The following is a 20,998-nucleotide window of genomic DNA, read 5'->3' on the forward strand; positions in this document are numbered from 1 at the left end:
ATTTTCTGTGGTCTGGGGTTTTCTGAATAATTAGGCTGAAAAGTAATCTGAGCTTGGCCCTTCGACAGTGAGGTCACAGTCGATTAATCCCGCCCACTCTCCTCCTTGCCCCTCCCCTCCCCTATCCTTTCCTTTGGGGGGGGGGCGGAGCAGAGGCGATGATTGACAGGCAAAATCCCTCACCAGCGACACCCGCAGGCAAAGATTTCTTTTTTTTTGCAGTTGAAAAGGCTTTAGAAATGTGAGAGAAAAACACCTGCCATGGATCAATGGAATGGAATTTTCACTTAAAACTTTTTGTACACTTTTGAAGGACCAGGACAAAGACTTTGAATGTGGTGTAAAAGTGAATGTCATTAAACCTTTAAGCATATTTTGATTATCGTAAATTGCAATTATTTTGGTCACAATAATCGTGACATTACATTTTGATATCGTCCCAACTCTAGTGCCATGTTATCTCTGTACCAGATGAGGACTAACCTTTGAGGGTTTGCTGTGCTGAGGAGGCGGGGGTGGCGATAGCGACGAGGCGGGCGACGCCGGAACGGGGCTGCAGGCGTAGCTGTTACCGCCGCTGCTCTTGGTTGACGTGGTGGGGGAGGAGCTAGCGAGAGAAGGGGCGGGGTAGGTGCTCAGGCCCTGCGGCGCCGGCGGCAGGTCCGTCGAGGGGGGCGGAGGAGGCGTGGCCTCCTCCTCCTCCCTCCGAGCTCCGCTGGCTATCTCCGCCGCCAGCTTCTCCTCCGTGGCGTTGAGGTCCGCCACCAGGTCGGCCATGAGGGCGTCCAGGTCGCAGTCGTCCATTTCGCTGAGCTTTGACTCTGCGTGGGTTTCAGGGGAGAAAGCAGGAGAAAACTGTAACCAATGGTGTAAAGTAACTAAGTACATGTACTCAAGTACTGTACTTAAAGGAGAATTCCGGACATTTTAAGTGTTATCTTTGATGTGTCGTTACTCACCTACCGACGTAAAAAGTGGCGTTGTTTTTTTCCAGAGATTCCCCTGTCGTCATTTTTTCAACCCCCTCCGTTGTCATAACATAATGGGAGCGCGTGGCTTAGGGAAATTCGTCTATTATAACCGATGCAAAGTTATTTTTTTCTCTACTACTACTCATTGTAGAGTCTCATGATAGTCAAACATGCGCTGAAAGTTCCTGAGAGGCTTCCGCTAATGCCGAACGATTTAACACTGGTTGCTTGTTTCTCTACCTGGCAACACCAAGTTGCCAGGTTCTGGAAAGAAACAAGCAACCAGTGTTAAATCGTTCGGCATTAGCGGAAGCCTCTCAGGAACTTTCAGCGCATGTTTGACTATCATGAGACTCTACAATGAGTAGTAGTAGAGAAAAAAATAACTTTGCATCGGTTATAATAGACGAATTTCCCTAAGCCACGCGCTCTCCAATAGGAGAGCGGAGGAGGTTGAAAAAATGACGACAGGGGAATCTCTGGAAAAAAACAATGCCACTTTTTACGTCGGTAGGTGAGTAACGACACATCAAAGATAACACTTAAAATGTCCGGAATTCTCCTTTAAGTACAAATTTGAGGTATTGTTTTTACTTTACTGGATTGTTTTTTTCTTTTTTTTCTTTTTTTTTCATTTCCCCGTAAAATTATAAAAAGATAAATGAAAAAAGTAATTGGAAAAAACACAGTCTCCTCACGCAATAGAAGGCCAATATATCAGTCACCAGAAAAAAAGGACGGGTGTTTTCAATGAATCTAACATGGTTAGAATGGAGTTTGAAGTTACAATGGGTAGACGTTAAAATGACCCCAAACATGTTTGAAAGTCAATTATCCCTGTAAAGGGTTAGTTCACCCCCAAAATGACTTTTTTTTCTTTCTATGGATTAGTCACCCCATGGAGACTTGAATTGATGGATATTTTTTTTGTTTTTGTCTCATTCCTCAACCAATAATTTGATGACCGTCAGCGGTTCCGGTAGGAGACGCAAAGAGTCTCCTTTGTGTCTCCTACCGGAACCGCTGCCTACCGGTCCCGCTGGTCATCAAATTATTGGCTTAGGAATGTGACAAAAACATATCCATGAATTCAAGTCTCCGTGGGGTGACTAATCCATAGAATAAAATATATTTCTTGGGGTGAACTATCCCTTTAGGTAAAGTACTTATTTTACCACGGACCAAAACAGATGCTTAGTTTACCAACAGACACCATGACCTTTGCTAGACTAGACTAGAAGACCTCAGAAAAACATCAGCGCTGCCAGGGGTTTACAGCCCATGAAAGGCACGGAGGTTAACTGTGAATAATTAGTTGGTAAAAGTGATTTCTATCTCTTTTTTCTCTCTCCCCTTCTTCCTGAAATGAGACCCTGAACAGTAGCCAGAGACTCTACAAAGGTGAAAACGCATGCGGCACAAATTTTTCTGCCCTTTATCGCCAAGGCCATATATACTCCCTTTTTCTCTCCCTGTGATCATAATGATTGTAATTTTCTGGGTAATTGACTAAACACATCCCCCCAGGAGGCACACTGCTGGTGCTTTGAAGTAATAGCCATCATGCCCGGAGCTAAACGACCACTGTTGGCCTCGCTCTGAGGTATGTCCAACATTATACACTACACAGAGGTAGTGGTCATTTTTAGATTTCTTTGGCTATTCAAAAATAGCAGATCTACAAGCTCATAGTGCGGCACCGAGTGCCGCGCTATGAGCTTGTAGATCTGCTATTTTTTAATCTTTGAAAAAAAATCTTGAATCTTGAAAATATGTGCAAATCTTTGAATATATTATACATTTTTAACTCAAGTCTTTGCTCCTGGGGGGGCAGGGGGGGTCCCTGGAATAATTTTTTTTGGGGGGAGGGGGTCCGCGCACAAATACATATCATTTTTTAGAATAAGACATTTCTATAGAATCCCCAGAAGCAAAGATTTGAGTTAAAAACATATATTCAAAGATTTGCACACATTTTCACACTTCTTTCTAAATAAAAAAAAATCGCAGATATACAAGCTCAGATAGCCGCGCTATGATCTCGTACATCTGCTATTTCTGAATAGCCCAAAGAAATCTTAAAATGACACAGATGCTTTCCCGGTCTTAATGGGTTAAAGGCAGTGTTGCCATGACCGCTTATTATAAGCGACTGTGGGCTTCTTCACAAGCATCGCTTGTGAATATTGGTAGTTGCAGGTTGTGTTTTCTTTGGGCTTGTTTCTAAAGTGTAGTTGCTTATTTGGGCTTCCTTCCTTCCTTTTTGGATTATCGTTTAAACCAGTGGTTCTCAAATATTTTCATGTCATCATGAAACCCCAAATTAATACGTATTTATTCGTCCCTAAGCCCCAACTGAACATGTTTTGTGCCAGGGAGCCCCGCCTACTAGATTTGTGTTGTTAGCAATGTTTTAAAATGTTTTAAAATATTCCACATTTTATTTCTAGATTTTTGAAAAATAGCAGATCTACAAGCTCACAATGAGCTTGTAGATAGACCTTGGTTGCTTATTTCTCTCGCAAAATCTGGCAACGCTGCACTGACCTACCTCACTTCCTGTGAGGTAGGCTATGTCCAACAACACTACACACAGAACAGAAGTGTTGTTTAAAGGTATCATGACATTCATTTTCACTTTTTTTATTTTCAATGTTTTATTTGGGGTTTTATGACCTCAATTACACCCAAAAAACCTGAACTTAGAACATGCAGTGGATTTTCTGTGGTCTGGGGTTTTCTGAATAATTAGGCTGAAAAGTAATCTGAGCTTGGCCCTTCGACAGTGAGGTCACAGTCGATTAATCCCGCCCACTCTCCTCCTCGCCCCTCCCCTCCCCTATCCTTTCCTTTGAGGGGGGCGGAGCAGAGGCGATGATTGACAGGCAAAATCCCTCACCAGCGACACCCGCAGGCAAAGATTTCTTTTTTCATTGCAGTTGAAAAGGCTTTAGAAATGTGAGAGAAAAACACCTGCCATGGATCACTGGAATTGAATTTTCACTTAAAACTTTTTGTGCACTTTTGAAGGACCAGGACAAAGACTTTGAATGTGGTGTAAAAGTGAATGTCATTAAACCTTTAAAGGGAGATGGATAATAGTCACCATTCAGGTCTGTGGTGGACCAGGTCTTGGAGGATGTGGAGGTGAAGCCGGTGTTGAAGCTGACATCTGGTTTCTTGGTGGAGGGAGATGCTGGGGCTGTTTGTGTTTGTGCCTCCTCCAGACTCTGCATGGGGTAAAGAATGAACAAGGGACTGTGTTTATCAGTGGTGGAAAAAGTACTCAATTTGTTTTACTTAATTAAGTAAAAGTATCAATACTGCAATGTAGAAATACTCTCGTTACAAGTAAAAGTCCGGAATTGAAGTACTGATATCAAATGTAAAATACTGAAAGTTTTGAAAATTGCATATCTACTAGCCTCGATCTCCAGGCTTTTATTGCTTAGTTTTGCAAAAAAATAAAAGCCTGGCCCAACTATAGCCTGTACTGGGTATGAGGAAGTGTTTCATTTCCCAACCAACCAGAGTGCAGTGGGCGTCGCTCGTAATGTTGTGTTAACGGGGCGGGGGTTGACGGACAGATCGGTGAACCAATGGGATCAGGCGCCGTCTCTCGCCGGCTCTATACACACGCCCCTTTATACACGAAATCAGGAGGGTTGCAGCAGGCTACATATCTACAAGCTCAGAACGCGTCGCGATGCAGCGCGTTGTGAGCTTGTAGATTAGCCTAGGTATAAAATAGGACTAAAGTGGTTAAAGGGTAAGACCACTTTGGTAGAGGTTTGGGTTGTGTAGTTACCTCGCCATGATGTAACCCCAAAGGTGGGCAAGAAATAAAAAATAATTGCTCCATTGATTAGAAATTAATAATTCAAAATATGCTCCTCATTGACTTACATTGTACGGTAAAACAGCTCTCAAAGTCACTCTTTTAGCACATAAATGAACCCAAACATAGCTGATTCAGACAATATAGAGCATCACCAAACCCAGTACTGTTTTTTTTTTTTATAAAAATGTCAACTTCCTGTTGATTTTACTATTTGAAGATCTGGATCCGGATCCGCGGATCCAGTCCAGGTTTTCTACTTATTAAAAATGGCAAAATCAACAGGAAGTTGACATTTTTATTAAAAACAAAAACAGTACTGGGTTTGGTGATGTTCTATATTGTCTGAATCAACTTTGTTTGCGTTCGTTTATGTGCTAAAAGAGTGACTTTGAGAGCTGTTTTACCGTACAATGTAAGTCAATGAGGAGCATATTTTGAATTATCAATTTCTAATCAATGGAGCAATTATTTTTTATTTTTTGCCCACCTTTGGAGTTACATCATGGCGAGGTAACTACACAACCCAAACCTCTACCAAAGTGGTCTTGCCCTTTAATGTATGTTTCATAATGTAATACTTTGTATCTGCGAAGTAACTAGTAACTAAAGTTTTCAAACAATTGTAGTCGAGTAAAAGTACAATATTTGCCTTTGAGATGTAGTGGAGTAGAAGTAAAAGTATAAAAAAATGGAAATACTCCAGGAAAGTAAAAGTACCTCTAAATTATACTTAAGTACAGTACTTGAGTAAATGTACTTAGTTACTTTACACCACTGGTGTTTTAGAATAAAAAGGCTCGCACACCGAAAGATGAAAACTGAGGCTCTTCAGATGAAAAAAAAATCCTTTAGTTTACAAAAGTGCAAAAAGTGACATGAAGAAGTGAAATGAAGAGTGTGCTAATGATGGTCTGAGGACCGAAATGTGTGACTTTATTTCACCATGTCACCTTTTGCACTTTTGTAAATTAAAGTAATTTTTTTTGCATCTAAAGTGCTGAGCCTTTCAGTGTGTGAGCCTTTTTTTGTTTATGGACTTTCATGCTGGCCTCTCGCACCTGTTTTCAGCCCTATAGTTAACTCTGGTCCATAGAGTTCTCCTTAACGCTATGGTACTTTCCATCCTTTCCCCTCACACCCATGGTAACGCAGGCTGCGCAGCCTCTCGTCTTTAGTAAAAAAAAAAGAATACACTTTTGCTACTGACCAAAACAAAGACGGTTTTATGGAGTTGAAATGAAAACCTACTCTACTTAGTGGGAACACTCTGAGCCCCCCACTTCACGTCTAAAATACACTTTTTGGCCAGAAAAGAAAATATTTCACAGGGAGGAAAAACTTTTTTTGGTTACTCCACTGTGCCCTCTACAGATCTGGTCAATGGAATTTTTCGATTCAGATTTTTCCTTCCGGTGAAACATTTTCTATTCTGGACAAAAAGTGTATTTTAGACATGAGGTGGGGGGCTCAGAGTGTTCGGTTTAAGAGTATAGGCTCTCAACTCCATAGAACCCTCTTTGTTTTAGTGAGTAGCAAAGCAAAAGTGCATTTTTTATTTTTGCTAAAGACGAGAGGCTGTGCAGCCTGCGGTGCGTGCGCAAAGGCTCGAAAGTCCAACAGCGTTATTAAAGGAGAACTCCTTCTAACACTATGGACCAGAGCTAGTCTATAGTAAGCCTTGAGTTTGGAGCGCAAACTTACCCCTACCTCTTTCACTTGATAATAGAATGAATACGATTTTCAGTGGAAACCAAGGGATTTGTTTTAAAAACACCACAAGTCTAATCTACAGCACATTGTGAGTGCAGCAAAAACATAATAAATTGTCCCAAAGATTAGTTAAGAAAGCATAATGTTTATCTCACATCTGTTTTTCACCGTTCACTCATAAATGTGCATCTTTGTTTAATCTGCCAGCTCTATGTCTTAAATGGTTTAAAATGCCTTTGTGACTTTGAGGAGAACATCAAAGGGATCAGCAGGGTGTTTTTCCACAGAGGAGAAAAAGAAGGTGTAATGTCTGTCTGGCTTATGAACCGGCCTTTTGACCTCCCTGGCTTTAAAGGAGGAGTAATTTATGTTTGCTAGGTTGCCCACTAGGCCTCAAGTGTGACTCCCCTGTGGCTGTGTTATGTAGCTCGCTGATCTGGAGTGTCTGGTTAACCCGTCAAGACCGGGAACGCATCTGTGTCACTGTTTTAGATTTCTTTGGGCTAATCAAAAATAGCAGATCTACAAGCTCATAGCGCGACACCGAGTGCCGCGCTATGAGCTTGTAGATCTGCTATTTGATTTGAAATATCATGAAAATTCGTGAAAATCTTTGAATATATATATATATTTTTTATAACATTTTTAACTGAAATATTTGCTTCTCCCGTCCCTGGAACAACATATTTTGAGATGGGGGTCCACGGTCAAATACATATAATTTTTTGGGTACTAAGTTTGAGAACCACTGATATTATAGCAATATAAGTTTTTTTTTAGAAGATATTTGTGAATCCCCCAGAAGCAAAGATTTGAGTTACAAATATTCGCTTTAAAAAAAAAAAAAATATATATATATATATATATATATATATATATATATATATATATATATATATATATATATATATATATATATATATATATATATATATAAGATTATAAGATTTGAAAAAAATAGCAGATCTACAAGCTCACTCGGTGCGGCGCTATGAGCTTGTATATCTGCAATTTTTGGAATAGCCAAAGAAATCTAAAAGAAATGACATAGATGTGTTCCCGGTCTTAATGGCTTAATTGATGTCTGGTTTTAGTGCTGTTGGCATGTGTCTCTGAATACATTATTATGACTGCAGATTGAGAGGTTCTGTTGACCAGAGAAGAACCTCTGGGACGGCAGCAGCTGTCTGGAGAGAAGAAGAAGAAGAAGAAACACACCTGTGTAAGGAGATCCATCTCCCCCAGCAGGTCGCTGAACATGGCATCTATGTCGTCCATCTGGTGAAGACAGACACAACGGTAAAAATAGTCAGAAAACAAGCACACATAGTATAGCAGGGGTATATTTCTACACTCACTCCAGAGGGCCACATTGCATGTACTGTCGGGCGGCCATTGTTTGTCACACAAAAGTAGCAAAAATAGCAGATCTACAAGCTCAAGCTTCTTCTCCCCCCCCCCCCCCCTCTTCTTTCTATGGAAACTAACGTTGCGATGGGAACGATGTACAAAAAAGAATTTCACCCACTTTTTTACCTTGTAAACCTGTGATGTGACAATAAAACTGATTCTGATTCTGATTCAAAACGCGTCGCGGCGCGACACGTTTTGAGCTTGTAGATCTGCAATGTTTTGCTATTTCTGAATTGGAATTCTGATTTTTGTTTTGCTATTTTTGAATTGGAATCCTGAAAAGTTACATTTTGATTTCATTTCAAATGCATTTAGTTATACTTATGTTAACTTCATGAACTTAAATACAAATACATTGGACATAAAAAAAGACAATAGAATTTCAATACTAGTCACTAAGTTACTAATATAGACTGAAACTATTAAAGCAGGTCATGTTTGCATGTTTGGAATTGTAACAGCTGAAATCAATAACATATCAGTATTCAGATATTAACCTGCGGGCCGCCTTAAGTGAAGGTGGGGGCCGCATGTGGCCCCCGGGCCGCCAGTTGCCCATGTATGTAGTATAGCATTTTAGGAGTCCTGTTGTGACTCTTGTATTAGATTTGATGGTATGTTGTATGTAGGGAATAGAAAAGCACTGAACTGGATATATAACTTATAGTGTGACTGTTGGTGAATAATGATTTTTGATGATTACTTTGCCAATGTGGAAAGGAATAATGCTGTAACTGTTGAATTCATATGGATATCGCTCCTGTGACATACTGTACAGTAGAAGTGAGTGTTGTGTAGTGACTACTACTGTAGGCCTACAGTGTGTGGTACTGTATGTGTTTGATTTTTTTGTTTTTTTTGACAAGAAACAGCTCAGACAAAATGTACTATTGTTCAGTCAGATAACTCACGAATAGATTGAACCAATATTATAGACCGAATATATTGAACCAATATTATAGAATGAGAATACAAGTGTGGATGTAATATTTTATCTTGGCGTTCAGGCTCTGCTACATATTTCTCCCTGCTCAGCACAATCATACAGCCATCATTAACCTTTAAGAGCAGGGACTCGGGGAGATAGATATACAATAACACCCCCCCATGGGGAACAGAACCAATAGCAGAGCCCACTGGTGGTGCTGGGGTGGCGGTGGGAGCAAACGCCGCATGACAACAACCATAACACACAAAGCGGATGGAACACAGATTTAGGTGAGCTTAAATAACCTGCCCGATTGGATAGCTGACTGCCACGTCGTGTATGACGTATGGGTCTTGCATGACGCTGTAAACAGCCACATATTAATGAGCATGCACGAAACCTCTCGAGTGTATGCTGCCTGAACTAACTCGCAGGCTACGTATCATTTATGGTCTGAAGCACTGTCAGTGCCGCAAGGCATGTGTGTGAGTGCGGGCGACAGGCGCGTTCATGTGTGTTCATCTCTCTCTACGTGTAGCCTAGTATTTGGGTAGGATGGCCTGGAAGGGTGTCTGACTCCCGCCCTGAATTACAGGCCCAGTCCGGGCCTGTAGCACAGAATACTGTAACTATACCAGAAACACAGACTACATGCAAAACTGTCATCCTGTCATCCTGTTAACAGAACAAAAAACGAGCACACTCTTTTGATTTTGATTATTATTACAACACATGCGTTAACCACTTAAGCCCTATACAGCAGGTGGCCAGTGACTTTGACCAGTTTCACTTTCAAAACCTTTGCATCATGCATGTCACACAAACGGAATGCGATGCGTTTTGTTGATATAACAAGTTTGTTCATATAGAGTCCTATCCACAAATCCACCATTTAACTTCCACAATCCACATGATCTAAACCATTGGTGTTGTGTGCTGGATTCTGTTTGTGTGACATGCATGATGCAAAGGTTTTGATAAGTGAAACTGGTCAAAGTCACTGGCCACCTACTGTATGCATTTTAGCCATTTGAAAATAGCCGATCTAGCTTGTAGATCTGCTATTTTCAAAAGATTTTTATACATTTGAAAACTTGTGAAATGGGACATTCTGCATAATGAGTACTTTCTACTTTTTGTACTTTCAGTACGTTTTGATACCAATACTTTTGTACCTTTACTCAAGTAAATGTTTAATTCCAGACTTTTACTTGTAACAGAGTATTTCTATATTGCAGTATTGATACTTTTACTTAAGTAAACAATGTGAGTATACTTTTTTCCGCCACTGCTTCTGTATGTATACACGCTGAGAAGGAAGGCTTGACGTCTACTTAGTAAATGTAGCCTCAGGCCACAAACACATTGCACAATGTCTCTCCAACCCCAGGCTGAAGGAAGAGAAAACGTTTGGTATGCATAATATCGTCACGACTTGTCGTGCCTGCAGGCGCAGGCTGGTTAACTTTAGAGAACTGGGAGGATTTTTTGGGAAGAACTAACACCTTTTAGAACCCTTTAAAAATCACTAAATCCCTGTTTCACATCCTATATGAATTCATGAATGAGGTGCATTGTACTCAGTGGTGTAAAGTAACTAAGCACATTTACTCAAGTACTGTACTTAAGTACAGTTTTGAGGTATTTTTTTACTTTACTGGAGTACTTCCAATTCAACAGGATTTGCACAATTTCTCATTCATAACCGTTTTACGTCTTTTGAACACTAATGTTTGATGTGATAGTCTACATTTACTAATTTACTTACTAATTTACAAAACAAATGAATAATGGTGAATGTGGTACACTACATATTGGATAAAAGATTACACTTTTTCATAGATTTCATAGATAGCTTCATAGACTTGTTTGGCGGCACTGTCATCAGTAATATGTTGGATTCATGTTAACGTGTTTTTTCAGACAACTTAAACCCTCAATACATAGTATTGACCTTTCATTCTGTACTTAGTCAGCTTCTGTCCCCTCCACACCAATCCCTCTTTGCCATAAATAGCTGATCTGCAAGCTCGTAGCGTCCGGTGTCATTTGGTGATATTGGTTGCAAGTAGCTGCAGGTAGTTGCAAGGAGTTATGTGGACTGGCCTGTAGATGTATCTCTCTCTTTCTCCGTCCTGTGTTTCTTACTGCTGTGCTACAACATGTCCCTTGTAGGATCAATAAAGGTCTATTTTGATGGGTCTTTCAGGCCGTAGTTGAATGTATAGCTGACATTTTTACTCGCAAACATTGCTCTGGTTTCTTCTTGATATGACTTTGTTTAAGGGCTCAGCTGTTTAGGGATGCGAATCAGCAGTAAACTAGAGCAGTGCACTCCTTGGAGTGCATATCTCCACCAGGCTGTGTAAAGCCAGGGAGCTGGGGGGTTGAGGGATGGCATTTCTACTACATACAGTTTAACTTTATTTATGTGTGGTGCCCCCTATGGGCAGAAGTGAAGGGAGGTGTGCTACTATATATATAGGCCCCTTATTTATGTATATATATATACACATACACATACGCATACACACACACACACACACACACACACACACACACACACACACACACACACACACACACACACACACACACACACACACACACATGGTGCTTTTTGAAATAATTTGATTTGTGGGAGTTTTGGACAAAATCTGTAGGAGCAGTTGCAAAAAGTGAGTCGGAAATGGGGGGGGCCTATATAGGGCGTTGCGTCATGATCCTAGGAATCCAGCGGGGGGGGGGAATGGATTATACGACCACAGTTCAAGAGTTATAGGCCAACATGTAATGTGGCCTTTTATAGCGCCACCATGAGGCTGATGGAGTTCTTCCTTGGCCACTGGGAGTGTAGTCGCAAAGTTTTACGCTGATCGGTCCAGCAGTATCCGAGATTAGCTGTAGCCGTACACACACGGACTGGGGGCGAAAACATAATTTCGGCCTCACAGCCTGGAGACATAAAAAAATCATAACACAAAGGAATGTTCATCATAAATAATGACACCACTAAATACTGATGTGTTATTTAAAATGCTGTGAGACCACACGCTGGTGATGAATGAAGTGGAGACATGATGGTGGAGAGAGTCATGAGAAAGATGAGCCTGTGGTAGAGCTTTGGTACAGTAATCATTCTCCAAAAGGTATGCTGTACTTTTACTCCACTACAATTATTTGAAAACTTTAGTTACTACTAGTTACTTTTTAGATTTGGGTTATTATTACAAAACATACATTACCCACTTCAGCCCTATATACATTTCGGCCATTTGAAAATAGCCGATCTACAAGCTCACAATGCGCTTTGTGAGCTTGTAGATCTGCTATTTTCAAAAGTTTGCATACATTTGAAAACTTGAAATGGGATATTCTGCATAATGACTACTTTTAGTTTTGATACTTTAAGTACATTTTGATGCCAATACTTTTTTACTTTTACTCATGTACATTTTGAATTCCGGACTTTTACTTGTAACAGAGTATTTCTGCATTGCAGAATTGATACTTTTACTTAAGTAAAAAGAGTACTTTTTCCACCACTGATGCTAATTTGCATTCACACCAGACATGATAAAAATAATCACGTCTGGCTTGAATATTGAATCACGTCACGTCCGGTGTGAAGAAAACCCATCTGGTGTTTACCCTCAATGAGGACTGTAGTGTGTAGGCAGCAGTATATATAGGCACTGTGTAGGGCCTTCATAGTGCCTACTGTCTAGTCTACACTGTAGGCAGCAGTATGCACTGAGTAGGGCCTTCATAGTGCCTACTGTCTAGTCTACACTGTAGGCAGCAGTATGCACTGTGTAGGGCCTTCATAGTGCCTACTGTCTAGTCTACACTGTAGGCAGCAGTATGCACTGTGTAGGGCCTTCATAGTGCCTACTGTCTAGTCTACACTGTAGGCAGCAGTATGCACTGTGTAGGGCCTTCATAGTGCCTACTGTCTAGTCTACACTGTAGGCAGCAGTATGCACTGTGTAGGGCCTTCATAGTGCCTACTGTCTAGTCTACACTGTAGGCAGCAGTATGCACTGTGTAGGGCCTTCATAGTGCCTACTGTCTAGTCTACACTGTAGGCAGCAGTATGCACTGTGTAGGGCCTACATAGTGCCTACTGTCTAGTCTACACTGTAGGCAGCAGTATGCACTGTGTAGGGCCTTCATAGTGCCTACTGTCTAGTCTACACTGTAGGCAGCAGTATGCACTGTGTAGGGCCTTCATAGTGCCTACTCTCTAGTCTACACTGTAGGCAGCAGTATGCACTGTGTAGGGCCTTCATAGTGCCTACTGTCTAGTCTACACTGTAGGCAGCAGTATGCACTGAGTAGGGCCTTCATAGTGCCTACTGTCTAGTCTACACTGTAGGCAGCAGTATGCACTGTGTAGGGCCTTCATAGCGCCTACTGTCTAGTCTACACTGTAGGCAGCAGTATGCACTGTGTAGGGCCTTCATAGTGCCTACTGTCTAGTCTACACTGTAGGCAGCAGTATGCACTGTGTAGGGCCTTCATAGTGCCTACTGTCTAGTCTACACTGCAGCAGTATGCACTGTGTAGGGCCTTCATAGTGCCTACTGTCTAGTCTACACTGTAGGCAGCAGTATGCACTGTGTAAGGCCTTCATAGTGCCTGCTGTCTAGTCTACACTGTAGGCAGCAGTATGCACTGTGTTAGGGCCTTCATAGCGTCTACTGTCTAGTCTACACTGTAGGCAGCAGTATGCACTGTGTTAGGGCCTTCATAGCGTCTACTGTCTAGTCTACACTGTAGGCAGCAGTATGCACTGTGTAGGGCCTTCATAGTGCCTACTGTCTAGTCTACACTGTAGGCAGCAGTATGCACTGTGTAGGGCCTACATAGTGCCTACTGTCTAGTCTACACTGTAGGCAGCAGGCACTGACGGTTCATGTTTTGCTTCAAGAGCACATGATTGATGGAACATGTGATAGGGCAGTGGTTTTCAACCTTTTCAGGCCGTGACCTCCCTCAAAATAATCATATTTGAACTGGGAGCCCCCCAAAATAATCATATTTGAACTGGGGACCCCCCCCAAAATAATCATATTTGAACTGGGGACCCCCCCAAATAATCATATTTGAACTGGGGACCCCCCACCCTGATAAGCACTTGGAATTCTAGGGAGTTGAGGCATTACATTTAGTTTGACTCGGTTCAACACTCTGACAATCTGTCCTTATCTGTTTTACACTAGGCCTGCTCTTTCCTGCTGATACAGCGTATTAGATATGAAAATATGATCTTGCAGAAAAGCGCTCCTCACTACTCTCTCTCATCACTCCACCTCTCCTGCTCTGTTTGGACTGAGCAGAGAAGGGGGGGGAGGGGGGGTTAGTTTGCACCAGAAGGGTTCAAAATGTTTCCAGAAAATGAAACCAAACATCCAAGAGAGAGAGAGAGAGACACCCGAGGGCAAAACTCTTAACCCATTCAAACCGGGAACACGTGTCTGATGTTTAGATTTCTTTGGGCTATTCATCGTGAAAAATCGTGAAAATTCGTGGCAAAATCTTGGATTATATATTTTTTTAAAGCGAACATTTGTAAAATATTTATAGTTCCAGGAACCCCTAGAAGCAAAGATTTAAGTTACAAATGTCCGCCACAAAAAAAGAAAATAATTCAAATATTTTGCACAACTTTACATGATTTTTCAAAAATAGCAGATCTACAAGCTCATAGCGCGGCACTCGGTGCCGCGCTATGAGCTTGTATATCTGCTATTTTTGAATAGCCCAAGGAAATCTAAAAATGACACACAGATGCGTTCCCGCCCGGTCTTAAAGAGTTTAAGCCACTCTGAAGAGAGCAGACAAGTGTGATTGATTTGGTTCCAGCAAGGAATTCATACAGTAACATGGTGTTTTTTCATTTCATAGCTGTTTCTCATCTGGATTTGAACTGGATCAATATTGTTCCAAGGTCTAATGCAGGGGCCTTCAACGTTTTTCAGGCCAAGGACCCCCTAGTTGAGAGAGAGATGAAGCAGGGACCCCCACTACATGTTGTATAAAATTGTGTTTCAGATTGAACTTTTCTTTTTTTTTACTTGGTCTGCTCTTTTTTCCCTCTACCCCTATATACCTCTTTGCCAAAAATAGCCGATCTACAAGCTCTACAAACTTGTAGATCTGCTATTTTTGGCTAAAGTTCTCCACAGAAAAGGGAAGCTAGGGTTCAAGTGGTTAATGTAAAAAAAAAAATCATATCTCACAAAGATTTGGCAGACCGCCTGTAGTAACTCTGAGGACCCCCTAGGGGTCCCGACTCCCGGACCCCCTGTTGAAGACCCCTGGTCTAATGCTAATTGCCTACTTGTTGTCAATTATTTGTACAAGCTCTTGTTTTATTCGATCTTGTTTATTTGATACACTTATTTGTTTTAGCTCCGGCTCATTTGATTTTCCTACTTGTCTCATCTGTTTAAGAAAGTAGCTAGCTGATATATTGCACTTTTTACCGTAGCGCTATAGGTATACTCTTTTGCTTGTTTTAGAAGAGAATGCACTTAAGACTTCTGGTGATTAGTAAACTAAATGACTGTAATGTAATGTCACACTGGAAGGATACAAAGATGCAAAGCTACACAGAATATCTTGTTTTGTATCTTCGTAGCTGAAGTTTAAACCAGCTCAACGTATGTGTAGCTGTCGTAGCTTTTGTATCTTTTGTAGCAGATCTGCAAGTGTCCAATCTTTGTATCTTCATGTCGCTGCATGGCTTCCATTTTGTGTGTGTGTGTGTGTGTGTGTGTGTGTGTGTGTGTGTGTGTGTGTGTGTGTGTGTGTGTGTGTGTGTGTGTGTGTGTGTGTGTGTGTGTGTGTGTGTGTGTGTGTGTGTGTGTGTGTGTGCGCGCGCGTGCAATTGCTCCTTTTTGAGGAATCTACATTTACAAACAATAGAAAATGTGTTTTGTGTTTCTTCCCTCTTTCTGTTTGTAACTGTGTTAATGAGCTCCACCCCCCCCCCACCTCACAAACACACACCCCACCCCACCCCTCTCTATGAGAACGTCTGGAGCCCCGAAACAGAAGGAAGTGGTAAGGGGTAACTTCCTCCTCCTCACTGCAATGTTGAAATATATGGTTGTAGGAAACTGTTGCAAACTGTGTGTATGGGGCCTGACGGTGTGTGTGAATTGCATTACGCTGTTTACTGTAAAACGATTGTTACGTGAAACACGAAATTACATGATGATGTCAGCAGGTCATTTTAGGGGCACGGCCATTTGGCAATTGGCGTTGTCAAATTTTCTTGAGGGCACGAAATATGTAACCATTATTTTATCATAGAATATCAATGAAATAATGTATATTATTTTAAATCACGAAATAATTTGTTGGTATTTGTTAATTACCACCAAACAACCATACATTCTCAGCCCTGCACTAAGAGTCAGGCCCAGGCACTGAGGTTTGGGAGGGCAAGGGCCCTTTCGTGGCATGGCGTGCAGACGTGGCATGGCGTGTAGATGTGGCATGGCGTGTAGATGTGGCATGGCGTGTAGACAGACGTGATAGACTTAGACATGTTCTTAAACCAAACTTCACACCCACACGCCTCAGAAATGCCGAGCAAGCACTATTATGGCTGTTTCCTTCCTCTGCTGTAGATTATTAAGAGTGTCATATACTTATTTTTTGTGCTGATTATTTTCTATGCGTGTGCCTTTTGAGTTGGCAACTATCATAGTACCGTATAACATTGGTTCTCAAAGTGGGGTCCGGGGACCCCCAGGGGTCCTTGTGGGAGTTCCAGGGGGTCCCCAGATAAATGATGGATAGTTAGGAACTAAATGGACCCTTATAGGTCTATAACTCTGAGAGTGTACAAATGGAACCAAATGGACCCGTTAGGGTCCATTTGGTTCCATTTGTACACTCTCAGAGTTAAATTAACATTGATTTTACAATATAAATTGTGGTCCCAGAGATAGAAATGTCATTAAATGGGGGTCCGTAGCCTAATGCATGTCAAACTGGGGGTCCTTGAAATTAAAATGGCTGAGAATCACTGCTAAGAGCTGTAAAAATCTTCTCTTATGGGGGTCCCTGGCATATCTTTTCAAATGGGGGTCCGCGGGCTAATAAGTGTCAATTTGGGAGTCCTTGACATTAAAATGTTTGAGAACCACTGCTGTATACTATACCGTCCAATACAAGGGCTAGGCTAGGATTCGAAATCAAAAGGAGCAAAAGTAACCGATCGACAAGCTCAAAACTAGAGCTTGTAGATCTGCTACTGTACTTTTGATGCTTTTGTGTGACGCTGTAGTATGAACAAGTAGGACGTTAATTTACGAAAAAACACAAAAAGAATCTGGAGATAAGAGGTTCCGACAACAGTGGTGTGTATGAATGTTGGGCCTCTTTTTGGTGATGCCGTTTTGCCACATGCTTCCTGGCTTTGATCATTTGCAGGAATAACACAACCCTGTGATTTGATCATTTTAAGCAATGAGGATGAGGAAGTCCTCAATGGTGAACGGAAGGTCACTCAGGCACATGGCTTTGCAGCGTTGGTACATCATCAAGATGAGTTCCATTAACCACTTAAAGGAGTAGTTCACCCAAAAAATGACTTATTTTCTATCAATTACACACCCCATGAAGCATTGAATTCAAGGAGATTTTTTTTTGTTTTTGTAGCATTCATAAGCCAATAATTTGATGACCGGCAGAAAGATGCTAATGTATCCGGTAGGAGACTCAAATGAGACTCTTACCGGAGCCAAATTAAATCATCAAATTATTGGCTTAGGAATTTGACAAAAACTAAAAAACCTCTTTGAATCCAAGGCTTCATGGAGTGTGTAAATGATAGAAAATCAGTAATTTTTTGGGTGAACTATTCCTTTTATAAGACCTGAGGCCGATTCTACAAATGCCTTCTAAATCAGTAATAGCCAATACTTTGATGACCGGTCATCGGTCAGTAGGAGATGGTCACTAATTATTGGTTTAGGAATGCGACAAAGCTTCATGAGGTGTAATTGATAGAAAAAAATTAATCAATGCATTTTTTGGGGTGAACTACTCCTTTAAATCGTTAATCCATTTACTTTTTTGGATCCCCCCATCCCATGTTTTCTCATGTTGCTTTGGCATCTAAATGTTTTTATGTGTGTGTTATTGTGACACCACCAGAGTACACCTCATCATATAGGCCTATACCACAAACACCCTCTGCTTAGCTCTGGACCACATAAACTATTTGATCACAAACTATGACACAGTCTACTCATAAACAGAGCATGCTGCTGTAGAGATGATGCCAGTAGTCACACAAGGAAAGGCTTAGCGCATCATCGTGTTCGCACTGACAGCTGGATCTCTCAGACACATAAGATATTAACCCATTAAGACCGGGAACGCATCTGTGTCAAAAATAGCAGATATACAAGCTCATAGTGCGGTGCCGAGTATATCTGCTGTTCTTGAAAAATCGTGAAAATATTGCAAATATTTGAATATATACTGTATCTTTTTAAAGCGAACATTTGTAACTCAAATCTTCGCTTCTGGAGATTCTACAAATGTCTTCTAAATCCTATAACAGTTTTCTGAAAAAGTTATGTTACTGTATTAGTGGTTCTCAAACTTGTCAAGGACCTCCAAAATGATTTTGCCGCGGACCCTCCATCTGAAAATATTTTGTTCCAGGAACCCCCCAGAAGCAAATATTTGACTTAAAAATGTTCTCTTTAAAATAATATATATATATATTCAAAGATTTGCACACATTTTCCTGATTTTTTTAAAAATAGCAGATCTACAAGCTCGTAGCGGGGCACGAAGTGACGCGCTACGAGCTTGTAAATCTGCTATTTTTCAATAGCTAAAGTATAAAATATTAATGCCTTTTTGCTCAAATGACACTAAAATGACACAGATGCTTTCGTGGTCTCAATGGGTTAAACGGAGCCAGTCTCTCAACTCCACATCCAGCATGAGAAAGACAGAAATCAGTTTATGAGAGAGAGCTGTGTGTGTGTGTGTGTGTGTGTGTGTGTGTGTGTGTGTGTGTGTGTGTGTGTGTGTGTGTGTGTGTGTGTGTGTGTGTGTGTGTGTGTGTGTGTGTGTGTGTGTGTGTGTGTGTGTGTGTGTGTGTGTACGCCAAGTACATTTTTTATGGAAACAGGGCTATGGAGGCCGCAGATGGTTCTTGGTGAGTGAGTGCAAGTTCACCACAATCTATTGGTGTCACCCTTAAGCATAGTCATATAAATAAATAAACTAATAGCCACTACACAGTGGGGGGGAACTAATACTGTTTCACTTCCCTCTGGGGCTCATGCTGAACATTTTTGCATGAGTTGTACTTCGAATAAATAATACACCGGATAGGACACTTATAACTTAAAGGGCAAGACCACTTTGGTAGAGGTTTGGGTTGTGTAGTTACCTTGTCAAAAAATCTAAAATAATTGCTCCATTGATTAGAAATTGATAATTCCAAATATGCTCCTCATTGACTTACATTGTAAGGTGAAACAGCTCTCAAAGTCACTCTTTTAGACCGCAAACGAACACAAACAAAGTTGATTCAGACAATATAGAACATCACAAAACCCAGAACTGTTTTTCTTTTTTTTATAAAAATGTTAACTTCCTGTTGATTTTACTATTTGAAGATCCGGATCCGCTGATCCAGGCTGGGGTTTCTTCCTAATAAAAAATAGCAAGATCAACAGGAAGTTAACATTAAAAAGAAAAACAGTACTGGGTTTGGTGATGTTCTATATTGTCTGAATCAACTTTGTGTTCGTTTACATGCGAAAAGACTGACTTTGAGAGCTGTTTTACCATATAATGTAAGTCAATGAGGAGCATATTTTGAATTCTAAATGTTTTATCAATGGAGCAATTCATTTTGATTTCTTGTCCACCTTTGGAGTTACATCATGGCAAGGTATAACTACACAACCCAAACCTCTACCAAAGTGGTCTTGTCCTTTAAATTTCAATTGTATTTGTTTTTCCAACACTGGGTAAGTGAACTTGTTTATTAACCATTAGCAAGGTGACCACGACAGCCTTCTTTCACCTTAGAAACATTGCCACGGTACGCTCGTTTTTATCCCGTAATGATGCTGAAAAGCGGATTCATGCTTTTGACGGCTGGACTATTGTAACACCTTATTTACTGGTCTCGCAAGCACAGTCAACTGAAAACCCACCTTTTTAACTTAGCTTTTAAATTGCATCTTGAGATGCATTGCAGCACCTAGATGTTTCTGCCTTTTTGTTGTTGTTTTCATCCGTTTTAGCTGTATTCTACAGCACTTAAAGCTGCATTTCGATGTATGAAAGTAAAGCTCATTATCATTATCATCACCCTTGACTCAGTTCAATAGTTGCTCTCAGCAGCGTTAGTCTGCCCCCCTACTCATAATCATTTGTTGAGGGGTTGTATGGCCCTGTTATAAATATGGCGGTTCCATGCATGCTGCCATTCCCATTTCTTCAGCAGTTGTCTTTTGGCCTTTCTATTGGCTTTGTAGAGTAGAACTAGATTATTCAGTTTTTTGGGGAAAATTATTAAATTTTAATATGTTGGACAAAAGTGTATTTTCACATTATAATAACAATGTTATGAAGTGCATGACAATAGCAAAGCCTGAGAATTACCCGACCCCCCCCCACCCAGAGCCCATGCCCCACGCAGAGCCCTATGTCCTCCAGGGACCCTGGCCATCATGTGTATCCTCTGCACCCTCCCTATGTGTGTCTGCACTCAAACTAAACTTTATCTCATTCTTATCGGGTCAGCTGACATGCATGTGTGCTCTGTCTCGACAGACTGTAACCTCATGGACTTATGCATAGGTTCCACTGATCAACACAGAAAGCTGTGGTTCTCAACCTGTGGGTCGGGATTTTGGGGGGTCCCCACATGACAGTGAAGTATTTAAGGACTTTTAAGACCTTTTAAAAACATACCATTACTGCACCAAAGTAATCAACAATCTATACTATAAGAACTGGTCAAACATTGGCCAAATCGTCAAATAATACAAGAAAGAGGCAAAAAAAAATGAAATAGCAGATCTACAAGCCCACAACGCCTCGCAGCGTGAGGTGTTGTGAGCTTGTAGATCTGCT

At 41.0% G+C, this 20,998-nt stretch overlaps 1 protein-coding gene across 1 annotated transcript in view; it reads right to left on the reverse strand.

Moving 5' to 3' along the window:
• apbb1ip (amyloid beta (A4) precursor protein-binding, family B, member 1 interacting protein) overlaps positions 1-20,998 on the reverse strand; it is a 53,597-nt gene that overhangs the window by 24,809 nt on the left and 7,790 nt on the right. Inside the window, exons 2-4 of the mRNA XM_080418093.1 lie at positions 7,741-7,800; positions 4,078-4,201; positions 484-821 (exon numbers count right to left, since the gene is read on the reverse strand). Of these exons, the coding sequence (XP_080274219.1) occupies positions 484-821; positions 4,078-4,201; positions 7,741-7,800 (522 nt within the window). The remainder of the gene's footprint in view (positions 1-483; positions 822-4,077; positions 4,202-7,740; positions 7,801-20,998) is intronic.

This window comes from Gymnoscopelus braueri, assembly GCF_963280865.1.
Source record: "Gymnoscopelus braueri genome assembly, chromosome: 21".
Taxonomy (NCBI): domain Eukaryota; kingdom Metazoa; phylum Chordata; class Actinopteri; order Myctophiformes; family Myctophidae; genus Gymnoscopelus; species Gymnoscopelus braueri.